Source organism: Pimephales promelas, chromosome 14, assembly GCF_988280905.1.
Source record: "Pimephales promelas chromosome 14, fPimPro1.hap1.1, whole genome shotgun sequence".
Classification (NCBI taxonomy): Eukaryota; Metazoa; Chordata; class Actinopteri; order Cypriniformes; family Leuciscidae; genus Pimephales; species Pimephales promelas.
In genome coordinates, this window is record NC_142782.1 from 35786310 (window position 1) to 35809316 (window position 23007).

At 44.5% G+C, this 23007-nt stretch overlaps 1 protein-coding gene across 5 annotated transcripts in view; it reads right to left on the minus strand.

Annotated features, from left to right (window-relative positions):
- Nucleotides 1–23007, minus strand: part of dmxl1 (Dmx like 1) — a 45423-nt gene that overhangs the window by 14778 nt on the left and 7638 nt on the right. For 3 of the 5 annotated variants that reach the window (XM_039666204.2, XM_039666207.2, XM_039666202.2), the window contains exons 6-28: nt 22049–22169; nt 21891–21957; nt 21548–21720; nt 21131–21311; nt 20636–20804; nt 20243–20419; nt 17949–18133; nt 17181–17835; nt 16156–16277; nt 15554–15643; nt 15369–15456; nt 13291–13410; nt 12481–12702; nt 10549–12135; nt 10372–10482; nt 9186–9355; nt 7607–7704; nt 7341–7506; nt 6434–6662; nt 3893–4437; nt 2938–3372; nt 1692–1880; nt 895–971 (exon numbers count right to left, since the gene is read on the minus strand). In XM_039666204.2, coding sequence (XP_039522138.2) covers nt 895–971; nt 1692–1880; nt 2938–3372; nt 3893–4437; nt 6434–6662; nt 7341–7506; nt 7607–7704; nt 9186–9355; nt 10372–10482; nt 10549–12135; nt 12481–12702; nt 13291–13410; nt 15369–15456; nt 15554–15643; nt 16156–16277; nt 17181–17835; nt 17949–18133; nt 20243–20419; nt 20636–20804; nt 21131–21311; nt 21548–21720; nt 21891–21957; nt 22049–22169 — 5977 coding nt within the window. The remainder of the gene's footprint in view (nt 1–894; nt 972–1691; nt 1881–2937; nt 3373–3892; nt 4438–6433; nt 6663–7340; nt 7507–7606; nt 7705–9185; nt 9356–10371; nt 10483–10548; nt 12136–12480; nt 12703–13290; nt 13411–15368; nt 15457–15553; nt 15644–16155; nt 16278–17180; nt 17836–17948; nt 18134–20242; nt 20420–20635; nt 20805–21130; nt 21312–21547; nt 21721–21890; nt 21958–22048; nt 22170–23007) is intronic. The other 2 variants (XM_039666205.2, XM_039666206.2) reach the window with 2 other exon arrangements.

Genomic DNA, 23007 nt, shown 5'->3' on the forward strand with positions numbered 1-23007 from the left:
TTCACGTTTTGAGCATAGACCTGAAATTAAACTGGTAAATCTAGAACGCTTTAGAGGACAGACGGGAGTTTGATCTCTTCTCAAACACGACTCTCGGCAGATTTGAGCGTTCAGTGTGTGTGTGTGTGTGTGTGTGTGTGTGTGTGTGTGTGTTCGGCTGCAGTTCCACATGCTTCCACTAGAGGAAACTCTCACTCATTTCCAATATATAATTCATCTCATTATTTTGAATTTGACATCATTTAGACATTTTATGTCATAAGAAAGATTTACCCAAGCCGGATTTTTTTATTACGTGCTGGAAATGGGCTTCTATAGATTCTGATTAAACATTAAAAGGTCAAAACATTATTGAAAACTAAAACATGCAGGGATGAATTGATCCCAATAAGATGTTTAATAGGCATTTTTTTCATTTCATTACAAAATAAAAGAAACCTGCATCTTTTGGATGGATTTTCTGTAAAGCTGCTTTGAATCGATGTGTATTGTGAAAAGCGCTATACAAATAAATGTGAATAGACTTGAATCTCTTAAATCGCTTTCGCTCCTCCTGGAAAATTCTCTGTCTGGAGAAAGAAAGCCGTGTGGGTCTGAGACGACGAGCAAATGAAGACAGAAGCCCAACTACGCCTTAAATCGGCTGATAAACACAGATTTAATCTGCGCTGACGAGTATAAATGTGCAAACGGACACACACAAAGGCCACGCTCATTTGACCAGAATCTGCTTCCTCTGCAAATGTCACATGTCGGGGCGAGCGCACGTCACACGAGCGTCACGTTCAGGGGTTATTCGCTCGCTACGATACTGAACGATTACGAGACCAGCGAAAACAAAGAGAAACATTCAGTATCAAATCAGTGTAGAAGAAGCAGGAGAGGAACACACACCTGTAACTGTGTCCGTCGCAGAGACACTGGTAGATGCAGGCCGACAGAGAAGCTGCCAGCGTGTGCATCACGAAGATCTGCAGCAGAGGAAGACGAGTTACAGGATCATCACAGTAACAACACGTCATTCATCACACTCTTCCTCAGCGCTGCACACCACAAACAATCTGGCTTTGCCTTTGAGTTCAGATCATATTTCTGACTCTATTGGCAGATATTTGTTCTTCTTTTAAAGGTGCAGTGTGTAATATTAATAAAGGTGCAGTGTGTGATATTATTAAAGGTGCAGTGTGTAATATTAATAAAGGTGCAGTGTGTGATATTAATAAAGGTGCAGTGTGTGATATTAATAAAGGTGCAGTGTGTGATATTAATAAAGGTGCAGTGTGTGATATTAATAAAGGTGCAGTGTGTGATATTAATAAAGGTGCAGTGTGTAATATTATTAAAGGTGCAGTGTGTGATATTAATAAAGGTGCAGTGTGTGATATTAATAAGCAAGTAAAACACTGACACAATGATGGACAAGCAACAATAACATTCGCAATAACATCGTTTTACTGAATAATCAAGTAAACCTAATTTATTAATTTATCTTTGTAATGAAACCTCATTGTTTAACTGGCTACTCTCTGCTGTCTCAGACGACGACATCACTTCCTGTCGGCCGCCTCACCACTAGATGCCGCTAGATTACACACTGTACCTTTAAGAAGCACACACACTTCATTTTTCTTCTCCAGTAAATGTGTCTAGGAATATTTAGATGTTTGTGCTGGAGACTGATCTGCCTTTACCTCGTTGTTGACGACGTCCGGGTGCGGAGGCGCGTCGAGGGCGTTGATCGTATGCAGGAGGTCATGGGTCAGATTGGTGAGGTGCACTATGGGATTGGCCACCACAGTTTTGGAGTTGGCGGTCCATGCAAGAAGAAGAGGAACAGAGACGTTCTGCGGAGCGGGAACAGAGATCTGCAGACCATCGTCCTGATGAGACAAACAGACAAACCACAGATGAGTTTCTGCTTTAGTTTTCGTGCAGTTTCAACCCAGGCCAACGCACGTTTGACCCCCGGGGTCGGCCTTTCTTATCAATGCATTCCAATAACTTTGTCTATTTTTGTTGTACAGGCAAGTTTTATACATCATTCAAAACTGTTAAACTTTTACGATGACAGATGCACTTTTATGATGGACAGATGCACTTTTATGATGATAGATGCACTTTTATGATGGATAGATGCACTTTTATGATGGACGGATGCACTTTTATGATGGACAGATGCACTTTTATGATGGACAGATACACTTTTATGATGGACAGATGCACTTTTATGATGGACAGATGTACTTTTATGATGGACAGATGCACTTTTATGATGGACAGATGCACTTTTATGATGGACAGATGCACTTTTATGATGGACAGATGCACTTTTATGATGGACGGATGCACTTTTATGATGATAGATGTACTTTTATGATGGACAGATGTACTTTTATGATGGACAGATGTACTTTTATGATGGACAGATGCACTTTTATGATGGACAGATGCACTTTTATGATGATAGATGTACTTTTATGATGGACAGATGCACTTTTATGATGGACAGATGCACTTTCATGATGGACAGATGCACTTTTATGATGGACAGATGCACTTTTATGATGGACAGATGCACTTTAATGATGGACAGATGCACTTTTATGATGGACAGATACACTTTTATGATGGACAGATGCACTTTTATGATGGACAGATGCACTTTTATGATGGACAGATGCACTTTTATGATGGACAGATGCACTTTTATGATGGACAGATGCACTTTTATGATAGACAGATGCACTTTTAGGGACTTTAAAACAGAAACAGCCATTCACTGCCATTATAAAGCTGGGAAGAGTCAGGACATTTATAATATAACTCTGATTGTGTTTGTCTGAAAGAAGAGTGTCATATACTCTAGGATGGCTGGAGGGGCAGTAAATCATGGGCTAATTTAATTTTTGGGTGAACTACCCCTTTAAACCCTGTTACCTGCTGGGACTCCTGCAGGAGCAGAATGAGCTCCATCCTGACGGAGGCCAGTCCTCCTCCGTGAGAGCCGTGGAGACTGCAGTAACTGAGGAAGATGCGGAGCAAGGGCTGGTTCCTCTTCAGCCACAGCCTCCGCCGGCGCTGGTCCTCCCGACCCGGATCCTCCCGCCGGCTCGGGTCCGAGGAGATGCCCTCGGGCGGGGTCTGGAGGAACGGGTTGTACCCGCAGACGCCCTGCAGGGCCGACACCTCGCGCTCCAGCCAGTGGCACAGCTGATGCCTCAGCTTCCCTCCGTCCAGCTCGTAGCCCGTGGAGAGAGTCCGTAACTCCGAGCTCAGGATCTTCAGGCAGGAGCTGAACTTCAGCCGGGCCGCGAGGATGTCCTCGGTCAGGGCGGGAGGATCCCCACGGTCCGTCGGGGTGGAGGCCAAGACCTGCACGAGTGCCACAAAATCACAACGGTTGATTACAACTTTATCTGGACAATAACCTTATTCTAGATCTGCTGTAAACCCAAAACAATCTCTGTGACTGTAATCTCCTGTAAAGCTGCTGCGGTGGATCAATCTACACGGTTAAAAGTGCTGCAAAAATGAAGATGACTTGATTATTCCCTTGAGATTGTAATTCCGATTATTAATTACGGTTATCACAAGTGCTGGGCAATGATTAATCGCATCCAATATAAGCGTGTGTGCTGTGTATAACTATTTTGTGTTGAAAAAAAGACACACATATGCAAGTATATATTTAAAATATATTTGCATGTACATACTGTATGTATATTTATACATTATTGTATTTTATAAATAACATTTTTTCTTAAACATATCCATGCATGTGTGTGTATTTATCAATACAAAATAGTTATAAACAGCACACACACATACATTATGTAAACACAAACTCTTATTTTGGATGCGATTATAAACCCGACTGATTGTGCCGGCCTACCGGAGCGTCTCCGCTGGTCTCCGGGCGAACGGTCTTCATGGCCAGGCCCGACTCTTCCACGTCCGACTCGTCCGAGTCCCACTTCATCTCCAGAGGCTCGTCCTGCAGGGCGAGGGAGGGCTGGCTCCAGTCGAAGCTCAGAACCGAGTCCGAATGACTGTCCTCTCTGGGAGACGAGAGCGAGGACACCGACTGGAAGCCGTTGAGGACCGGCTGAGACCAGTCCTGCTTCTCCAGGCCGTCGGACGAGCTCCACGACACGGGCCGGTTCTCTCGCGCCTTCGAGCGCTTCACCACTTTGGGCATTTTGGAGAGCACCTCGAGCGCCAGCATGGGGCAGCCGGCCTGCAGGTGTGTGTGCGCGGCGCTGAAGAACAGCCGTCTCTCGGTGAGGCTGATGGAGTCGACCTCGCGCCCCTCGACCGGCAGACACACGCCAGGCTTCTCGGAGGAGCCGAAGTGGCGGCGCAGGAGCAGCGGGTGCGAGCGCAGGAACGTGTAGAAGTTAAACACCTCAGGGTTACAGGGAGACGAGCCGGCGGCGCCTGAAACAGATCGACTCGAGTCAGTCACGTCACATGACGAGGACAGACCTCTTGCATTAGTGCTCATCAGAGATGCAAAATTACTTCAAATCTTATATTCTGACATATGTATTAAAGGGTTAGTTGACCCAAAAATGAAAATTCTGTCAGTATTTACTCCCCCTCATGTTGTTCAACCCCGTAAGACCTTCGTTCATCTTCGCAACACAAATTAAGATATTTAAGATATTAAGATCGCTCCTGCATACAGTCCATAGGCTTCTTGAGGGAATGACTCTTGCTGGCATCGAAAAGTCATTAAAGACATCGTTAAAATAGTCCAAGTGACTACAGGGGCTCAATCTTAACTTTATCAAACGACGAGAACACTTTTGTGCGCAAAAATAACAAAAATAACGACTTTATTTCAACTATTGGTTTATTTCTCCCTCTGCGCGAGTCAGGTTACTAGTTTAATAGCGTAAGCTTCTGTTATTGTACGTCACACGCATCACACACACATGACCAGCGTCGGCCAATAGTGAGCCTACGTGTGACGTAGCTTTACGCAATCACACTACGTTAACTGACTACAGGCCCATGGAGAAGGAAGTGAATAGTTGAAATAAAGTCGTTATTTTTGTTTGTTTTTGCGCACAAAAGTGTTCTCGTCGTTTGATAAAGTTAAGATTGAGCCCCTGTAGTCACTTGGACTATTTTAACGATGTCTTTAATGACTTTTCGATGCCAGCAAGAGTCATTCCCTCAAGAAGCCTATGGAGCGATCTTAATATCTTAAATATCTTAATTTGTGTTGCGAAGATGAACGAAGGTCTTACGGGGTTGAACAACATGAGGGTGAGTAAATACTGACAGAATTTTCATTTTTGGGTCAACTAACCCTTTAAAATGAAGCGAGTTTGTGCTTGAAACAAGAACTAATATCTGCCGAATATCTCTGAGGCTATATCGACATTCAATGGTTTTTCTCTGCGGGATCTATAAACTGCTAAACATTTTCTAAACAAGTCTTGGTATAAAGCAGTTATTTCAGTAAAATATCACACGCATTTAATAGAGATGCAATATTACTTACATGTGACATATCATGCCTATTTTCACAAGATATCTACAGAATGTGTGTGTGAACGTCATTTTATTTTTGATTCTAAATTGTTTTAATAATTTACTGTATTTTATTTTATTCTAAACTGTTTTAATTATTCTGATTTCTTTTGATTATTTTAATTTCTTCTATGTAAAGTACTTTAAAATGCCATTGTGTATGAAATGTGCTATATAAATAAACTTGCCTTGTGAAATTTCAGCTCAAAATATCATTTATTACAGCTCGTCAAACTGGCCTCTTTTTGGGTGTGAGCAAAAACCTCCTCATACGCCAGAAGGAGCGAAATCTGATCGGCTTATTTCATGACATGCTCTCAGAGAGAGACTCACCAGAACACAGTTACTGGGTTTCACTGTTCCTGTTTTCTGGGTCGGTAGACATACACTCAGATCACAGTTACAGGTGTGTGTTCCTCTCCTGCTTCTGCCTTCTTCTACACTGATTTGATACCGAATGTTTCTCTTTGTTTTTGCTGGTCTTGTAATCGTTCAGTATCGTAGCGAGCGAATAACCCCTGAACGTGACGCTCGTGTGACGTGCGCTCGCCCCGACATGTGACATTTGCAGAGGAAGCAGATTCTGGTCAAATGAGCGTGGCCTTTGTGAGTGTCCGTTTGCACATTTATACTCGTCAGCGCAGATTAAATCTGTGTTTATCAGCCGATTAAAGGCGTAGTTGGGCTTCTGTCTTCATTTGCTCATCACTTAAAGTCAGACGTCCCCTTTAAGAAAATGTTTTTTTGCAGTTTAACAAGCAGAAGCAATCAAATCAGGCCAGTGTGTTCTCACACAACAAATTGCGATTTGTACTTAAATCCCCATGAACCGAACCCTGACCCGTGCGTTCACACAGAACCGGACTCTGATGTCATCGGTCTCAGGTCTCACCTTCATTGGGCTGCTCCAGCAGAGTGTCCAGTGCCCTGCTGTAGTCGTCTAATACCCAGAATGCCATGCTGCGCAAGAACGGGTCCTGGTGCGGCGCCATCTGGTGGTCATAACCCAACACGTGCCTCTGCAGGATCCGTTTGTAGGTGCAGGACATCTCGAACTCCGACTCGTACAGTCGACAGATGACCAGAGCCAGCTGGAGGTCCTGCATCTTCTCTATACAGACCTGAGCATGTGGAGAACCGACAACCTCACAGTATCACCATCATGAAAACGGACAGTTTACGTTTTCCTTTCACAAATGTGACTTTTGGGCACAATCATCTTGTCTGAGCAGGTTTTCAATAGAGCAATATGCAATGGTAAAAACGAAGTGATACTTTGAAATATTAAACTAACACTGCCAGTAGGGGGCGGTAAGTGACGGTCTTCTTAACAAGCGAGTCATTCGTTTATTCAGTAAAGCAACTGGCTGTATTTATGAGTCACTGAACGAGTGACTCACGATTCACTCAAAGCGGCAGAATTGTTCACGAAACACGATGTGTGCTGTGGTTCTGCTGTGTCCATCGTTGGAACTATTCTTTCGTAGCAAAATAAAGCACTGGTTGTTTGTTGACCTCTTGTATAATAATCAATGTCACGGTTGCCATCGTGAGGATATTTGGGAATTTTGTTTGAAAGAAAGTCTGAGTCTTCAATCTGTCACCCTGTCTATGTTTGTTCATGCGAGCACGTACTGAATCTCCACTTTTGGTGCGTTGTCGAGAACGGCCGTAATGTAGCGTCATTTGCTAAGCCAGCAATACTCCGCCCTCAATCTGTCATATACACACCGAGTGTGTGGACGCAGTCAGTTTACACTGCAAAACATGAGGAAGTTTGACTGGAAAGATTTGCACACCTCGACAGCATCTTTCAGGGATCCAGCCAGCAGAAAGAAAGCCGCAGAATGCTGGAAGCGCTGTTTCCCCAGCAGAGAGAAGGCGTTCTTCAGAGCCGCTCTCCTCCAGCGATCTTCACTGAAGTTATTGCTGAAGAACGTGGTCATCTTCGAGTTCTGGTGAGACCTACACACACACACACACACACACACACAAGCTCTCGGTGAACGGAAGCCTTGCTGACGGGGGAATGACACTTCAACATGTGTGTGTGTGTGTGAGTTACCTGTACAGTCCCCAAACCACAGCTTTCTTCTTCATGGCCAGATAAAACAAGGCTGCGTCTAACGGGTCGTTGTTTCTCTGAAAAGCAGCTTTTGCCACCTGGCGGAGGGAGAGGATCAGCCATCATTAAAGGAGTAGTTCACTTTAAAAAACTTTTGCTGATAATTTACTCACCCCCGTGTCATCCAAGATGTCCATGTCTTTCTTTCTTCAGTCGAAAAGAAATGAAGGTTTTTGATGAAAACATTCCAGGATTTTCTCCATATAATGGACTTCAATGGGGTCCAAACGGTTCAAGGTCCAAATGAGAGTTTCAGTGCAAACTGTTCAAAGGGCTTTAAACGACACCAGACGATGAATAAGGGTCTTATCAAGCGAAACGATCACTCATTAAAAAAAAAAAAGTTAAAATAAGTTTTATAAGCTCAAATGCTCGCCTTGCTCTGTTCTGTGATGCGCGTTCGTGACTCTCCTGTTCGAACTCGTTCATCAAAATGAACGAATCTTTTTTCGTTTTTGAGCTTATAAAACTTAAACTTTGTTATTTATTTATTAAATGAGCGATCGTTTCGCTTGATAAGACCCTTATTCATCATCTGGTGTTGTTTAAAGCCCTTTGAACAGTTTGCACTGAAACTCTCATTTGGACCTTGAACTGTTTGGACCCCATTGAAGTCCATTATATGGAGAAAATGCTGAAGAAAGGAAAATGTCTTTTCGACTGAAGAAAGAAAGACATGGACATCTTGGATGACGTGGGGGTGAGTAAATTATCAGTGAAGTGAAAGTGAACTACTCCTTTAATATCGGGTTTCAGAAGCACAAGAAAAGCAGTGACAGTATGATGATCAGCATTCAAACAAACACCGAGATGCTCACTCCCTTTTCTGATTTGTCTAACGTTTTCAAATGACATTGACGTCTTGCATAACAAAAGTCTAGTAAAGTTTAGTTTAGTGATCTCAATGAGAAGTTGGATATTGTGGCTTAAGACGTGCATCTGATGCACATGCACACAGAACAACACCTAAATAAGCAGACTGGACAATCTGTGTAGGAGAGGTAATGCATTTAGGGATGTTAGATGCTTGAGATCCCAGTTATTAGCTAAAGGTTTGAGAAAATGGCCATCAAGAATTTTCCAACCTTCAAAGACTCTTTACACTGCAAAAATCGTAACATTATTAAATCAAGATGCATTTAGTAGATGAGTAAGACGACATAAGAAATTCTCAGATAAAAAAGAAAAATCTAAATGAAGTGAGTTTTTGCTTAAAATAAGCAAAGTGATCTGCCAATGGGGTAAGAAAAATAATCTTGTTTTCCATTTGAATGATTTTTTTTTCTCACCCCATACGGTTCACTGCAAAAACTGCTGTTCTTTACTCGGCATGTTTGTCTTGTTTCCAGTCCAAATATCAAAACATTTGTAAATCAAGAAGCATTTACTGGAGAAAATAATCACACAGACAGAATGCATGCATCTCCAGCGCATTAAAACATGAACGTTTCATTTACTCAAGTTTCCCACATGACTCATTCCTTAATATGCATAGAAAACGGAATCAGTTTCGACAGACCTTCTCGATGCATCTGCGAAGTTTATTGGTGCTGCGCAGCCACCAGCCCACGCCCATGGCCCGCAGCTCCGGCCAGCAGGGGTCAGCCTTCTGCAGCGCGGGGAGCATGTGGAGCAGCTCCTCCTCGGCCTCGGAGTGGAACGCCCAGGCGTAGTGGCAGGTGGACAGGCCTGCAGACCAGACGCACAGCGGTGGAAGACCAACCCAGAGTAGCATTTTAACATTTCTATTAGTGCTGTCAAACGATTAAAATATTTAATCGCGATTAATTGCATTAATGTCGTAGTTAACTCGCGATTAATTACACATTTTTATCTATTCTGAATGTCTCTTGATTTCTTTTTCTCACATTATTTTTTCTCATTTTAATGCTCTTATCAACAAGGAAAAGTGGATCGGCTTGCTTTGTGCAAATGCTTTTTATTGAAAACAACGTTGGAATATACTGTGTTCAATCTCACACTAACATTCTCACTTGAAGCAAATAATCTTATTGGCATCCGTTTCGGCGTCTCGTGCTCGTCATCCACTCGAAACGTAACGTTTACCAACTATTTGGCTGGCTCGCAAACCCAAACAAGTGTGTGCGGCGTGTTTACGCTAGATCCGCTTGTGCTTTGGTCGTCAAAGCAACAAAACGTCCGCATGCCGCGTCCAGTTGTGAAAAAAAAACGACAAAGTTTGCTAGGCCGAAAAGATTGTTAATCGCACGATAAAAAAAATCGACGCCGTTAAAATGGGTTTGCGTTAACGCCGTTAATAACGCGTTTAACTGACCGCCCTAGTTTCTCTGTTTAATCACTTTTCTGGGGAAGTTCGTGTAAGCCAAATTTTGCGCGGATTTAGCGCAAATACAGAACTCGTGAGACCTCATGATAATTTAAATGCAGTGTATTGCAGTGTAACACACACGTCACTGCACAACACATAACGGCGCGCTTGTTCACTTGCATTGAAGTAATAGCGAATATTAAAAAGTATTTGGTTAATAGAAAAGACATTGTTATTTCCCAACATCCCACATGTTTTGTGTGCTGTATTGATCTGTCCACATTAAACACATTTTCGGTTCGAAACTTGTGTTGGTGGGTCCGATCGGTTGTGCAATTGATTTTCGAACGTATGCGCCCCTACACTCGCCCGTCACACCGACGCAGAACCACACTCTAAACCCTTGTACACGCACCTTGACAGGACAGCTGAGCTCGATGAGCCGGGGGCAGAGACGTCAGGAGGAAGCTGTGCAGGCGAACGGCCAGCAGGAACTTCAGTCCGCATTCATCCAGAGTCTCTCCGCCTGAGGAAATGACATCACATTGATCACATCTATACAAATGAACAATCATCAATATAAGATAATGACCTTTGCCTTTTCCTTGACTCTCTCCGATGTCGGTGCTGGTGGAGGCGATGGTGTCTGCCAAGGCCATCAGAGACATCTGCTCCATCCGGGTCAGGCCCGGCAGGCTGGAGTGCAGCAGGTGTCCGGACAGCACCTGAGCGTGCTCCGAGCCGAAAAACGTGGGGCTGTACTTGGACAGATCGATGACTTTAGCGCTAGCATCTTCCTCGTCCGCATCAAACGGGTCCAGGTCATCCGCGCTGACGCCGGGGCTGGAGAAGAGCTCATCGTAAGCGCCGCTCTGACTGGACGCACTGGCGCCGTGAGCGCTCACGCTGTCCGCTCTTTCTTTGGCACCGGGGGCCGTTTCGTCATCGGCGGCTAACAGCGCATACAGCGGCAGCGGCGGGATGGAGTCGATCTCGGTGTAGTCCGAGCTCTCGCCCTTGCTGAACATCTTTGGGTCTCTGGTGGTGCTCCCGCTGGCGCTAATGGTGAGCGAGCGCAGACGGCGCTCCTGGCTGACAGCGGGGTCCTTCAGGGTCACGATCTCTCCGGCGATGCACTTCACCAGATGGGAAAGGATGGCTTTGGCCCGCCGCATCTTCCCGAGGTCCATGAGCTCCAACAGCTGCACCGGGTGATACTGGGGCAGAGTGGGCGACAGGTGGTGCGCGGCCTCGAACAGCCCAGAGTCCTCCATCTCAGCCGGGAGGTCGTACACGGTTCTCTTTCCACTGAGCTTCTGAGCCAAACTGGTCATGGACCTGCTCAGAGTCTTTTTAGCAGGATTCGGACTGAGCCCTTCCAGTTTCAGAGACGTCACGCTGCCGGTGCCCACGCTGCCCCCTCCGGCGGTCAGCGCCGGCTGCCATTGGGAGTAGACGTGCATCTCACAGTCCATCCCGACCACTAAGATCCCATCCCGCACCCAAGACAGCGAGACCGGAATGGGTAGCGACCCCTCGACGGACGACACTAGATCCACCACTCTGAGCAGAACCAGGCGGGCGCAGTGGTGCTCCCTGCCGCTGTCGGACAGACCCAGATCCGGAGGTTTTCCCGAAAGCAACCCGTACATGTAAAGCTTGGATCCCAGAGCGACGGTTAATACATGAGAACCGTCTTCTCTGGAAACCCAGTCTAAGTGGACCTGCCTCTTCCCAGCGACAACCAGCCAATCACTGTTCGACAAGCCCATCAGGCTCTTATCGCACTCATTACTACTGGGGCTGTACGAGCCGCTGACCTTCAGGACCTGTTCCAGCATCCACTGGGAGCCGCCGGTGGAGTCGCACTGGAATATGCTCACGTTCATGAGTGGCTCGGCAGAACCGGATCCGTTGTTCTGGTGCGCTACGGCGACTCTGCTGGTGTGGCAGCAACTGAGACCCATTATCCGACCGCTCACGCTCAGAGCGCTAGTGCTAGCCACGCCGTCCTCCACCAGCAAAGGCCACTCCTCCCAGACGTACGCCGCTTCTCCAGAGCTATCGGGGTCGGAGACGGCGCTACACCTCCAGAACCGGACCGATCCGTCGGAGCACGATGTGGCCAGCAGATACGGAGCCCGTCCAGCCGGCTGCAGAGACGAAGAACTCAAGTGTCCTGCAAGGCAAATGTTTTTCAGATAATCGGTCAGAAATTAAACATAGGAGCTGTGTTGACTGTCTTTGTTCTGAAAAGTTATACAAAAAGAAAGCAAAAAATGCTCATATTTAGTCTAGAACTACAATGTTCACACAAAACGCCTCTGCACTTTGATTTCTCTCAACGTGGGGACAAGAGAGATGTCAGTCAATAAATGGGAAAACAAAGAAACTTGTGTTGCTTATTTGAAAAGGTAACTCAGATATTTTGTTGAAAATTTTAAAAGTAACGCATAACTTTATTAGTTCCTTGAAAAAGTAATCATTACAAGTGACTTGAGTCACAGCTCACACACACACACACCTGCAGCAGGCGTCGCTCGCATGACCTCCACGCCCGGGGGCACGGCCAGCTCCTGGCTGAACACCTTCCTGCGGGTCAGCGCGAGGCGGCAGGCGCTCTGGAGGTTGGACGCTCCGAGTCTCGCTCTCTGGACATGCGGCGAGCCGACCGTCTCGAAGTTAAACTGAGAGCAGTTTGTGGGTGATGGAGACACACTCTCTCTCTCTGCAGGTAGAGTTTGCTCTGAAAGAACGAAACAAATCTGTTTAATCGACAGAAAGAGTCAAATATAATGAGTGTGAGCATAACCTTTATAGCTGATGTAATGTTAAACTAGTGATCATGCGGTTATATAGGCTTCATCTATACAGCGCTTTAACGATATAGAGTTTGACAGCAGCGTTACAGTGATAACAGGAGATTACAGTCACAGAGAGTGTTCAGGCTTTACAGCAGATCTACAATAAAGTTATCGTCCAGATAAAGTTAGTTTTGATTGATTCACTTCCGTTGTAAAGATCGTTAGTGATTAACTTATGGGCCGCTAACCCGACACCGCTCTACTGAACACAGAAACTCTAATGTGTTCTGGACGTTCATTCACACACAGCAGTGTTTGAGCTCGAGAACACACACACACACTGAAACACGATCCCAGGTGCAAGTTTTGAAAAGCGTGATCATCTCTGTGCGAACTTCAAAAATCTGTGAAACGCTGATGTGTCACGTGTTCAGTCTATAGGTGTGTGCGTAGCTACTGTGAATCAAGGTCACTAGGAAGCATGTCACATGATATACTAAACCCTTTTCTTAACAACATCCATTACAAACCCATAATGACGGGAACGGCGTCTAACTGAAGATGCCACATGTGCAGGAGAGATCTGGCGTTCTCCGAGATCTCCACCACCACCAGGAAGAAGCGAGCGGAGAACAGCGTCCGGCTGGGGACTGAGACGAACACAAGCGGTTACCACACAGACACACACCCAACACGTCATTACGATATTTCTACGTCATTTCTACGCCATTACGCTATTTCTACGTCATTACGATATTTCTACGTCATTTCTACGCCATTACGCTATTTCTACGTCATTGCGCTATTTCCACGTCATTTCTACGTCATTACGCTATTTCTACATCATTAGGCAATTTCTACGCCATTACATTATTTCTACATCATTTCTACGTCATTGCGCTATTTCTACGTCATTTCTACGTCATTACGCTATTTCAACGTCATTACGCTATTTCTACATTATTAGGCAATTTCTACGCCATTACATTATTTCTACATCATTTCTACGTCATTGCGCTATTTCTACGTCATTTCTACGTCATTACGCTATTTCAACGTCATTACGCTATTTCTACATTATTAGGCAATTTCTACGCCATTACATTATTTCTACATCATTTCTACGTCATTACGCAATTTCTACATCATTTCTACGTTGTTACGCTATTTCTACGTCATTAGGCAATTTCTACGTCATTACACTATTTCTACATCATTTCTACGTCGTTACGCTATTTCTACGTCATTACGCAATTTCTACGTCATTACGCAATTTCTAAGTCATTACGCTACTTCTACATCATTTCTACGTCATTACACTATTTCTACGTCATTGCGCTATTTCTACGTCATTTCTACGTCATTACGCTATTTCTACATCATTAGGCAATTTCTACGCCATTACATTATTTCTACATCATTTCTACGTCATTGCGCTATTTCTACGTCATTTCTACGTCATTACGCTATTTCAACGTCATTACGCTATTTCTACATTATTAGGCAATTTCTACGCCATTACATTATTTCTACATCATTTCTACGTCATTACGCAATTTCTACATCATTTCTACGTTGTTACGCTATTTCTACGTCATTAGGCAATTTCTACGTCATTACACTATTTCTACATCATTTCTACGTCGTTACGCTATTTCTACGTCATTACGCAATTTCTACGTCATTACGCAATTTCTAAGTCATTACGCTACTTCTACATCATTTCTACGTCATTACACTATTTCTACGTCATTGCGCTATTTCTACGTCATTTCTACGTCATTACGCTATTTCTACATCATTAGGCAATTTCTACGCCATTACATTATTTCTACATCATTTCTACGTCATTGCGCTATTTCTACGTCATTTCTACGTCATTACGCTATTTCAACGTCATTACGCTATTTCTACATTATTAGGCAATTTCTACGCCATTACATTATTTCTACATCATTTCTACGTCATTACGCAATTTCTACATCATTTCTACGTCGTTACGCTATTTCTACGTCATTAGGCAATTTCTACGTCATTACGCAATTTCTAAGTCATTACGCTACTTCTACATCATTTCTACGTTGTTACGCTATTTCTACGTCATTAGGCAATTTCTACGTCATTACACTATTTCTACATCATTTCTACGTCGTTACGCTATTTCTACGTCATTACGCAATTTCTACGTCATTACGCAATTTCTAAGTCATTTCCACGTCATTAGGCAATTTCTACGTCATTATGCTATTTCTACGTCATTACGTTATTTCTACGTCATTTCTACATCATTACGCTATTTCTACATCATTACACTATTTCTACGTCATTACACAATTTCTACGTCATTTCTACGTCATTAGGCAATTTCTACGTCATTATGCAATTTCTACGTCATTATGCTATTTCTACGTCATTTCTACATCATTACGCTATTTCTACATCATTACGCTATTTCTACATCATTTCGCTATTTCTGCAAGTTCAACCAGATCGATGAAGGCGTTTACATGAAGCGTTCAGTCGATTGAGCCGTCAGTCCCATGACTAGCGGACGATCTGGTTGCGTGTGAACGTAGTGAGTGAGCTATCAGAGAGAATGATCTCCTACCAGAATCCTGCAGGCAGTCGTCTATCTTCTCATTTCCCAAGATCAGCTCCTCCTCAAACACGTGCAACAGCTGCGTCTCTTTCCCCTGCTGAACAAACAGTGCGAGAGAGGGTGAGCGCTGAGCATTGTGGGAACGACATGACACTCTTCTGTTAGTTACAGTCAGCGGCGGATCTTATACGTACAAAGTCCGTGATGGCGTCGAGCTCAATGATGCAGCCGGGTTTGGCCGTCGACTGCTGGCTGATGATGTTAAACACCTCGCTGACGCATTTCTGGAGGAGCGAGACATCACACACACACATGTGCAGGACCGGAAAAAAAATCTGAATTTTGAATATTTGTTGAATTTAAACAGTGTGTGAACAACAGTGTGTAGCTGTAGTGAGTAGAAGTGTTTCTGAATGACAGTGATATTGTGTGTTCATGTAGTGCATTACGCTGAGTGTTGAAGAGTGTTTTCTCAGGTTACAGATGCACAAACCCTAACCCGAACACAGTTTAACCTAATTTTCCTTGAATGCACTTTAAGGAAATAATATTTTAAGAACAATCGTTAAAAAAATTAATGCACTTTAAAAAGTGAATGTTATTTAATGTCAATGAAAATGTTTGATTTGGTTTATATTTGCTTATTGCGCTCCCTCTTGTGGACACAGGAGATAATACATTGCTTTTATCCTCTATTGGTTTTACTAATATTTAAGAAAAATATTCGAATCGCCCAGTTCAGCCATTTTGTCAGCCCAATTTGACACACGGATATAAGAGGCGGGCTGGTTCTTACGGAGATGTCGGGGTTGGAGAGTTCACTCAGCAGTTTCTTGGCCTCTATGATGGCCTGATACAGTCTCAGCGAGTGTCCGTCGCTGGCGATGAAGCAGGCGCTGGGTGAGTTTCCATACACACCTATGGGAAAGAAATGAAATATCCATCCAATCAGAACAAAGGTGCACCAGTTAAACTTTTAGAGATGCACAGTAAACATTCATAAGCTGAATAGAGTAATGAATATTCTATGCGGCCGAGACTGATGGCGCAGATGTGTTTCCAGCTCGCTTATTAAAGGATGAAACCGCCAAAAATATCCAAATCCGCACACAGAGTGCTTTTTCCTGTCCTGTACTCTTGCTTTCTTGTCTTTAACTTGAGACTGTCAGGCTGAACTCATCAGAATTCAAGATGAAACTGGTTTCCGCAGTGAATTCTGCTTTTATTAGGGGTGGGAATCTCTCGAAATCCTCCAATTCCAAGTAACAGAGTTTAACAAACTATTTATTATATTTAGTGTAAATTAGTGTATTAGTATTTATTAGTATCTACTGTAGATTTAGTCGACTAAAATCGTATTGTATTTCATAAAACAATTCAGATGACTAAAATATAAGGGGTTTAGTTGAATTGTAATGCATTAATTTAGAATTTTTTAATTTCATAATTATACTCCTGTAGAAAACATCTATTAACCAGTTAATATGAATGAACATGCAAGTCTGAACATGCAATATAGATAGAGATTTAACTAATGTGACTTATGTAACTAATGTGTTGGAAGTGAAATATGGATTATTGAATTTTTAATAATGAAAATGTGTTTGAAATGTTTTTAATTGAAATATTCACAGCTTAAATATTCAACCATGTTGAATTTCAGCCCATAAAAATGCAAGCCTTAAAAATGCAATGGATTAAAATGCAAGCATGGTTAACGCAATGCATATTTTTTTTTCAGTTGGTGCAATTCAACATTTGACATGATTCACTTCCATAGTCCCCCCCCCCCCCCAGGTTAACCAATGAGAGCGTGCTCACCGAGGCAGTTGCTGGGGATGAGCGCGGGCAGCCAGGCCACGTTAGCGAAGGCCGACGCGTGCAGCGAGTTTATCCTCGCTAGCTCCGACACGCCTCCCGAGAACGACAGCGGCCCCACCGGATCCACGCGCCACAGGATCAGCTCGCTGTAGACGGCGTTCGGGTCCTGCGAGACGCCTCCGGATGAGGCTCGGCTCCTGCGGGCCGGGTCCGGCGGCCGGGTCAGATCGGCGTCGGGTGTCCTCAGGGCGTTGTGGTGCGAGGTGGTCAGCAGTAGCGGCAGCAGCGAGTGGCAGGCCAGGTCGTTCAGGTGGAAGCGGTGGCCACAGTATCGGGACTTATGGGACACGCTGAGCACCGTGGAGAAGCCCGAGTCCTCGGCGAAGCTGACGGCCCACTGGTTGAGGGATCCGTCGGCGTGTTTGGAGATCATCAGGACGCTGGGGGTGAAGATGCTGAGGCGCAGGCTGTTGGACGAGGGTTTGCTCTGACCGATCAGCGCCGAGGACGAGTGCGTGAGACCCGCGGGCCGCTGACGCCCGTGCTGGATCGCCAGGTCCACGTTTTTGTTGCAGGCGTACATGACCACGCTGCGACTGAGCGAGTTGGCGTCACCGGTGGGGAAGGCCACGGGAATTCTGGACACGAAGGACACCTGAAACAGAACATTAACACTGAGTCTAGACATCTGTATTTATAATAGAGAGAAGGGTTCAAAGCTCGCAGGAACATGATTCGATGATGCAAACGTCACAAAGCTGGTTGTACCTGCGCCTGTCGGAACATGCCCGGCTGGTACTCGTCCAGCCAGTCGACGTGCCACACCAGCAGCGAGCCGTCCATCGGGTGTATGCTGAACAGCATATCCGCTCCTCGGGTCCAGTCTCCCAGCAGAACATCCACCTGATGATCTACAGCCACAGCATACGCGCCGCTCGCCTCCTCGTCCACATCTGCAGAACATGCCTACTCAGTATTTCTGTCTTGTTTCCAGCCCAAATATCTAAAGAATTCTTAAAGGTGCAGTGTGTAATTTAGCGGCATCTAGTGGTGAGGTTGCGAATTGCACCCGGCAGACGTTACGGCGGCCGACAGGAAGTGATGTCGTCGTCTGAGACAGCAGAGAGTAGCCAGTTAAACAATGAGGTTTCATTACAAAGATAAATTAATAAATTAGGTTTACTTGATTATTCAGAGTCTTTAACAGACTCTCATCATGAACAACAACACAGTGACGAAACGCGTTTGTCCGTCCAGGGCCACCGTAGAAACATGTGGATGTAAGTGGACCCGCGGTGTGTGTGGAGAATCGGCCCATTCTAATTACACACACACACACAATATATGAAGAGTTCAGATGCAAAAGCCTCTAAATGCCATTTGAAATTTTCTTCTTTAATGATGATTTTTATCTAACTTGTATATTTAAGTTCAGTAATTTCACTTAAATAACAATTAATCGGTAATTATCATTGCCATTTAAGTGAAATCACTGAACTTAAATATACAAGTTAGATAAAAATCATCATTAAAGAAGAAGATTTCAAATGGCACTTAGAGGCTTTTGCATCTGAACTCTTCATATATATATATATATATATATATATATATAAACTATTTTGTAAATTAATTTTGCTTTACCATGATTAAATCAGCTTTGGAAAGGCGATTAACTAAATGACGTCACTAGCAGCAGAAGAAAATGCGCAACGAAAGGAAAGGCCTCGTTCTGAGAAAGTTCAACACTTCCACTGCAGCCTTTCTAAAGGAAGGATGTGTTTTTGTTTTTGTTACTAATATGATTGATAGTATAGCCAGTCAGGGGTGGAAACAAGACAAAAATACTAAGAAAAAAAGCATTTTTGGAGCATGCGAATCCTCACAGGCTTATTAGTGCACAAATGTCACACACCACAGCTTTATTACCCACGCAATATTTATGAACATCTAGCGCTCTAGTGTGACCTAAATCTCATATGACAGTAAATTTAGCCATCATAGAGTGCAAGTTCATCATTTAGACATGCTTTTTCTTGAGAGAGAGAGAGAGAGAGAGGGAGAGAGGGAGAGAGAGAGAGAGAGAGAGAGAGAGAGAGAGAGAGAGAGAGAGAGAGAGACTTGAACACAGAACTGATTCCTCTTTCGGGTTTCCTTGCCTTTGAACACACACACACACACACACACACACACACACACACACACACACACACACACACACACACACACACACACACACACACACACACACACACACACACTAGGGGTGGGCGATATGAGCAAAAATTCATATAAAGATATTTTTCACTGTCCGAACGATATCAATATTATATTGCGATATGAGAAAGAAAATTTGGAATCACATTTTAGTACACCTTAGTCAAATAACAGACAAAATATGTATTTTAACCCAATAACTGGAAAAGGGTGAGTGATTTAATTGGACATAGACCTGAAAATCTGTTTTTATTGTGCCATTGTTTTTCTCAAATGTGCAACATGACACAGGCCTGAATTCACTTGCTATCTCTTTCCACTTTTTATTTTGCGGCGTAATTCGTTAATTTCGCAAGATGAGTAACACTGTTTTTTTTTTCGTTTCAATTAACGAAAAAGCCTATATGAACAGACGCAAATCTTGTGCGATGTCCTAAACTGCCGAGATAATCCCACAGACGTCCACTAATGACACGTCCGATATGACTCATTTTAACCTTTCACTTTAATGAATCGTTAAAACACCTGACCTGCCCAACACTGAACTCTCGAGACCTCTGAATCGCTGTATAAAAATCATTAACTTAATTAGATTAGTTAACATTTACTATTAGTAAAGTGCACTTCTACAGCATTGTTAATGTTAATGTCAATATTTAGAGTCTGCAGTCCCACTGTATGTACTGTACACATTTGATAAGCACATTTAATTTCATTTTTGTTCAAATATTAAAATTTGATTTTTTTTACATCTGTGCTGATTTTGACAATTGAACAGCATGAGTACGAGCATGGAGTCGACAAAGCATCAAGGAGGCGTCACATTTTCACATATTCTGGCAGGGTACCGTGTGTGTCAGCGGGGCCGCTCTGCTCGTCTCGGCTCCGCAGCTGCTGCAGGAACACCTCCATGCTCAGCGTCAGGTGCAGCTCCTTGTTGTTGAGCCAGTGGACGGTGAAGGAGCCGCCCGGTTCCTCCTCATCCGCGCCGCTCATGGCCGAGATGGAGGGCAGCAGAGGGATGTCTGCACACACACACACACACACACACATTACACAGGGCGGTGGGTCTCGTGTTTCCACAACAGGTTTGAGAGAGTTACAGAGAGGGATGCCGAGAGCATCACTGAGGTCATGTGGGTGTCGGTCAGCATCACTGAGGTCATGTGGGGTCATGTGGGTGTCGGTCAGCATCACTGAGGTCATGTGGGTGTCGGTCAGCATCACTGAGGTCATGTTACCTGTGGCTGGGTTGATGCTGGCAGCGATGTGGAAGTGGCACAGGGCGTTGGCGTGCGTGATGTTGGCACGGTGTGAGTAGTGTTTGTTCTGCTGCTGTGGAAGAGGGCCGGTGTACGAGAGCTGAGATAAACTCCTCACCTCCTCTCTCCACGACGGCTTCAGGTTCAGCTGTGGACAGAGAGTCGCTCATCAGTGAACACTAGGGGGCGACGGATCCCACGGCTCACTGCGCATGCGATTACCGGATCGATTCAACCAAGAGGGAAAGTTTATCATATGGATCTGTTTTGTCATGACAATTTACACATTCACACACTTTTAAACGCAGAAGATTGAAAAATCGAGACTCACTCAGTTTATTCGGTCTTAAAGGGACGGCAGACTAATATTCCCACCGTCGTCCGTCATTAATATTAATAAAACAACATAATACAGCTTTAACAAAGATGAAACTATATTCTACCCTGTTAGACTTTAACTCTCTGCCCCCTCACCTCCATCGGGCTCTGGCTCAGGGTGCTGCTGGACGACTTCTTCATGTTGTTGGTCTTGTCGTTGTTGCACTGGTTGTGTCTGAGTCCGGACAGCAGGCAGTCGCTGGGCAGAAGCGTTTCGGCCCACAGTCGACACACACTGTCCTTGCAGCAGGTCAGCAGCACGTTACACACCACCCCTCTGGAGGAACACACACACAGGCGTTCAGAGAGAGCGTCACACCGTGTCCTAACCAGCCGCAACATGTGACGAATCTATTTTATACATGGTTTCTATTTTTCTGCGACGTCGCGCCGGAACAACAAACACAGTTCAGTTCTGTATAATAGTGTCAATGCAGGCAGATCAATATTATTGCTGAATATTAAATGAAACGTTAAGTTGAATGGTGTAAGGCGTCTGCAGGCTGGACTCACCTGGGCATGTGTTTGCTGGTCTTCCTCCAGGAGAAGCCGGTGACGGAGCGAGGGTGAGCCAGGTAAATGAAGGAGAAGTTGATCTCGGAGCGCAGGTCGAGCGGGGTGAAGAGCTTGGTGGCGTCCGCCTGCCATTTGCTGGTGCTGTACCACACTTTCACCAAGCAGTCGTCCTGAAACAACACACACTCACGACTGAACGGATATAAAATGGATGTTTCTTGTTGTAAATAAACAGACGGCGTATTAAAATCAAGGATGGCAAGATTGTGGGTGAACAGCGAACACAAAGCTGTTATTAAGTGTTATTAAGTGCACATATCACACATGTTCAAGCACAAACCTGTCCTGCGGTGGCAAAAAACTCTCCGTCAGGGGAAAACTTGATGAAGTGAGTCGAGGCGGCGGACCTGTAACATCCAGAGAGATTTGACTGGAGCGGTTAGAGTGCATTCAGAGAAACTCAGAGTGACGTGAAGAACGTGAAGGACGAACACTGACTTGCTTTGCCATATGCTTCTCCAGCAGCGCTGAGGACCCACGGCCTCATCTTCAGGATCTGCACTGACACACACGTCACACCACAGCTGAAGACTCGCCGAGCCCGTCAGGAGACACGAACCTGAAGAAGACAGCGTTAGAGAACAGCGTTAGAGAACAGAGTTAGAGAACAGCGTTACAGAACAGCGTTACAGAACAGTGTTAGAGAACAGCGTTAGAGAAGAGAACAGCGTTAGAGAACAGCGTTACAGAACAGCGTTAGAGAACAGCGTTACAGAACAGCGTTAGAGAAGAGAACAGCGTTAGAGAACAGCGTTACAGAACAGCGTTAGAGAACAGCGTTAGAGAAGAGAACAGCGTTAGAGAACAGCGTTAGAGAACAGCGTTAGAGAACAGCGTTACAGAACAGCGTTAGAGAACAGCGTTAGAGAACAGCGTTAGAGAACAGCGTTAGAGAACAGCGTTAGAGAACAGCGTTAGAGAACAGCGTTAGAGAAGAGAACAGCGTTACAGAACAGCGTTAGAGAACAGCGTAAGAGAACAGCGTTAGAGAACAGCGTTAGAGAAGAGAACAGCGTTAGAGAACAGCGTTAGAGAAGAGAACAGCGTTAGAGAACAGCGTTAGAGAAGAGAACAGCGTTAGAGAACAGCGTTAGAGAACAGCGTAAGAGAACAGCGTTAGAGAACAGCGTTAGAGAAGAGAACAGCGTTAGAGAACAGCGTTAGAGAAGAGAACAGCGTTAGAGAAGAGAACAGCGTTAGAGAACAGCGTTAGAGAACAGCGTGAGAGAACAGCGTTAGAGAACAGCGTAAGAGAAGAGAACAGCGTTAGAGAACAGCGTTAGAGAACAGCGTTACAGAACAGCGTTACAGAACAGCGTTAGAGAACAGCGTGAGAGAACAGCGTTAGAGAACAGCGTTAGAGAACAGCGTGAGAGAACAGCGATTGAGAACAACGT